The following is a 4656-nucleotide window of genomic DNA, read 5'->3' as shown; positions in this document are numbered from 1 at the left end:
GACCCGACTTCTATGATTCTATGTTCCTGTGACCCATCCTATTAACACTTTTATTCTAAATGTGATTTTTGAAAACACCAAAACTTGAAAATGACATTCCTGGCAAGACAAGTAAAAATTGGGAGGGAAGAGGCTGATCCTTTCCTTGCATGAGACAGGAAAATCTCAGTAAGGCCAGGTCAGTGGGAATTTATGGGAGATAGAACATTGAACATTGGACAATATTGGAAAGATTGCTTTAGCCTGTATTGTGCTGGAGCTACCACTTCCTTAGATACAGAACAATTACATAATTCAACTTAAATTATGCATTTATTGTGACCAGACATATATTCCTGTGGAGAGTAAATACAATCAGCTAAGAGCCTTTTAAAAAATCTAATTAGAGGTATTTCTGCATTCAGAACAAGTAAAGGTACAGTTGTGTTGGTCTAAGTTAGAGGGCTGGCAACCTTTAAAAAGCTGCAAGCTGGAATAACCCAACTCTAGTTCAGACTGGACCAAAGTGGCTTCAATGGCATGTCAGTAGTGAGGACCTTTGCCTGTAGCACACTTGCATCACCACTACTTCCCCAAGCCCATCCAAGTCTGGCTATAACACAGGCTCAGCTTCCAGGGAGCTCCACTGGGGTTGGGCAGCTGGAAGCTGCATCTTCCCCACGGCACCCTCTCTTCTACCTCCCAGCTGCAGCACAGCCCCCCACCGGCTAGAAGCTGCACCTGTGTTGTAGCCAGGGAGTGGGGAGCTAAAGGAAGCAGCAGTATGGATGCAGCATCTAGCTACTCAGCTGCTTGTCGCCTGGCCCTTGCACAGGCACAGGCAAAGCCCACTGGCTCTGTGGGCTGGATCCAGTAGCTCCACAAGCTGTCTGCTGCTTAGCCCTGATTTAAGTTAAAAGTATCTGGACCTTTTGTAAAACTGACACAAAATGAATAATTATTATTTTATAATTTTTAGTCTACAGATTTACACTGTTATGAATCTTTTTATTATGTTAGCCATAAGTAATATACAGTACTTGAAAAACTAGAGGGAGAGAGTCTGTACTTAAATGAACATGATAGTGTGTTTGTTGCACATATATGTCTAAGACTGCAAAGGTCTGTGTTTTGCATAAGGCTGTGATTTCCTCACAAGGTTTATGAAGTTGCTGAGCCCCTGCTATTGATTCTCAGGTTCTGGAGTGGGATGTATAATCGCTTTGAGAAAGGAATGCATCCGCGGCAGTCAGTTACAGATTATCTGATGGCAGTGAAAGAAGAAACTCAGCAGTTGGAAGAGGAATTGGAAGTCTTAGAAGAGGTAAGAGACACTTGGTCTCATTATCCCAGGCTTAAACCTAAGAAATAACCAAAAAAACGTTGCTAGATATGTATAGAGCAGAGGTTTTCAACCTTTTTTGACTCGACACAGCCCTTGATGGACTCAAGGAACCCCTCAATACATTCAAGGCACCCCGTGGAAAATGCCAGCTCTTCATTTTCACTCTTTGGCATACTTAACAGTGCTAACATTGTGTGGCACCCCACAGCATCCTTGAAAGACTCTCAAAGCACCTCAGGGTGCTGTGGCAGCCTGGTAGAGAATCACTGGTTTAGGGTGTGATAGCATCCCCTGTCTGCTATGCACTCTTCAATCACAGATGGACAGCCCAAGCATCCTTCCTGCTTCCATTGATGTCAAGGAGCATTTTATTTTCCTTTTGATATCTTTGTCTTTTTAGAATGAACATTTGCCTTTGTCCTTGCCCATACCACCATATAGCCTTGATAGGCGTTTCATATACTTCTACAGCCTGCAAAGCATAGACACCAATTTTATTTATGCTCTATGTAACCCCACTGAAGTAAGTGGGAGAATTGTCAGATAAATAGGGTTGCAAAGGGCTTATATTAATTTTAAACCTAAATTTTTATACAGTGCCCAAGGCACAATACAGCCCAATTCTGCTCATAACTCACATTGTCTCTCTTCTTTCAGAGACTATCAAATCTTAAAAAAGTGCAGGGAAATAATAATAAAGTAAAGAATATGCAACAAGACCGGAACAAAGCACTACGGCTCTCTGCTTCTAACAACAGCATAGCTAATACTCCCCAGGAGTACAGTAACAATCTGAAGTCATTCCCATCCCGGAGCCCCTCTCAAGGGGATGAAGAAGACTCAGCCCTGATTCTGACACAGGACAACCTGAAAAGCTCTGATCCTGATCTCTCAGCCACCAGTGATCAGGAATCAGGTGTGGAGGACTTAAACTGCCGGTCGCCAAGTGGCGGTTGCCTGCCCAGTGAAGACAGTGGCAAGGATCCAGATTCAGATGAAGCTGTGTTTCTCACCGCCTGAAATGACTTTTCATCAGAGGAAGAATTGGGGCCATCTCTGAACTTCTAAAGAAATCCAAAGAAAGGGAGCCATGCAATAGTGTGTGTAAAGGCAGAACAAGCACATATCACTATTGTCTTATCATAGTTAATCAAGAAAGGTAAATCTCTGCTATTATGAACATTCATTCATTTAAGCCACTTGTGGTTGCATCTTTTAACTTTAAAAGCCATACAGAATTATTCTTTTATTTTTATTTAAAAAATGCTATTTTTTTTAATTTCCATGATTGCTTCTTTTCCAAGACTCTTGGTAAAGTGTGTTCCTATGAAAAGGGCCAGAGAGAAATCAATGTTATAAGTACTAGTGAGTTATCCACATTTGTAGTCTTGAGTATTTTTGCCTTCAGGGAGTTTGTGTGCATTTTTTTTAATTATTCACTTTTTTTTCTTTGATGTGTTCACATTAATAATTGTTTTAAACATTTTCCTATGAAAACCTACTGGGGCAAAGTAAAGGTAAACTTGAAACCAAATGAATAAGATCAGCTAAGCAGGGACTGGATCCTATTACAATCAGGGGCACTAGCCCATGAGCACGTAGAGTTACTGAACTAGGAAAGTTCTCAGTTTTGGCACACTTGTGAGCAAAAGTTTCTGCGAGGAAAACTGGAAGAATATAAATATAAACGCACAATCTTTTTCATAAAGCATGATGAATGTCACTAATTCCTTTTCATTTCTATTTTGTTTTCTTTATTTAAATTATACTTCTTGATAAATCCTTGGGAAGCAGGTACAAATGTGTAACCTTACCTGCTTTTAAAAAGCAAATGTAAAATTTTTCAAGAGCACCCAAGTCCTACTGACTTAATGAGACCTGGGGTAAAAAAAAAGTATCAGAACTAATTAGATGCCTAACACCCAGTGATTTTCAATAAGAGTTAGGTACCCAGCTAGCTCAGAAGATTTGGGCCTAGATGACTTTTGAAACTAAGGATTTTCAGATACATTTTATACCCAAAGTTTAGGCTTTACGAAGAATTCCTTTCTAAATCCCAGCATGTGATCCCAAATGTGAAAACACATTTTTATTTGCCTATTTCCTTTCCCTTACAGTGGGGAAGGTAATAGGCTTCAGACCAACCTGAAGCATGGGTGCCACAAGCAGGACAGGCAGCCTCTGTGCACAGCACATGGCAGACTAGAGGGAGAAGAAAGTGAAGTAGCAGATAAGGCAGGGAGTACAGGAAAGGAAGCAGAGCAGCAGATTGGGCATGGGAAGGGGGGAGTGGCAGTTGGGGTGGATGCAGAGTTAATTTGTGGCGCACCTGCCAAAAAGGTTGGCCCCCACCGCCTGACAGTATTTTACAATCCAAAAATACAGCATGCAATTTTTCATTATGTCCTTGCACTAAATGACACTGACTAGAACTTCGTAAGAAATGGATGAAAATGAGAAATTAATTTTGTTGACTGAAATAGGAAAAAAAATGCTACACACATTGAGTTATGATTTTTAGAATTACTATGTGCTTTTATATTACACCACATATTGTTCAGCTATTTTACAATATAATTTATTTACATCTCATCTCATCTCATCTTCTTGAAGAAACTTTGGATTGAACTACCATTGATCATAACATGGTAGATAAGTTTACTTCAGTTATATTTCTTGTTAATCTGTTAAAGAATTTTTATAGTTAAATTACATATCTGTCCCTAAATTTGGAAGTTTGTTAAGAAATTACTATTAATTGTAGTTTGCTTTTGCTAGATAGAACTTTTTCTTTCCATTCTAAGAAACTGTTTGGGTAAAGGGAACAGATAAACTCCAGCACTGATAATATTCTCATAGGGGAGCTGCCATATTTGGAATATGGATTTGAATCCTTATGGAAGGATTTATTTTAGCGTTATATTGGACAACCCAGATCTTCACTTTGAACAAAAGCTTGGGGCTCAACTGAGGTCAGTGAAGGGATAACTATTTATACTTAGCTGAGAATTTAGCTCTGTGCATTTTTAAAGGTTATGCTTTTTTAATAAAATAATGTCCCAATTTTAATTGTAATTTTGAAAAGTGTATTTAATATTTTGGACATAGCCTGTAAAAATTATATTAAAGGAGATTTTGAATGGGTTTTCTTTAAGAAAATAATTATGTGCCGTATACAGCTAACAGTGAAAACAGGTCAAATACATTCTGCCTAAATATAAAAGAATGAGTTTGATTGCTGCAATATTGTCAATAAGTTAAAATGTGAAGTTGTTCATTCTGTTATTATTGTGTGCAATTAGGTATGCCTAGAAATAGATGCAAAATGAAAA

At 38.8% G+C, this 4656-nt stretch overlaps 1 protein-coding gene across 1 annotated transcript in view; it reads left to right on the top strand.

The window, feature by feature from the left end:
- The window catches only part of MTMR7 (myotubularin related protein 7), a 93195-nt gene extending 88545 nt beyond the window's left edge, over positions 1–4650 (top strand). Inside the window, exons 13-14 of the mRNA XM_019553405.1 lie at positions 1177–1303; positions 1982–4650. Of these exons, the coding sequence (XP_019408950.1) occupies positions 1177–1303; positions 1982–2344 (490 nt within the window). The 3' untranslated portion in view covers positions 2345–4650. The remainder of the gene's footprint in view (positions 1–1176; positions 1304–1981) is intronic.
- Positions 4651–4656: the final 6 nt, after the last annotated feature.

This window comes from Crocodylus porosus, unplaced genomic scaffold (genome assembly GCF_001723895.1).
Source record: "Crocodylus porosus isolate Cpor-Errol unplaced genomic scaffold, CroPor_comp1, whole genome shotgun sequence".
Lineage (NCBI taxonomy): Eukaryota > Metazoa > Chordata > Crocodylia > Crocodylidae > Crocodylus > Crocodylus porosus.
Note: the sequence above shows the minus strand (reverse complement) of the source record. Positions and strands in the feature narration are given on the sequence as shown.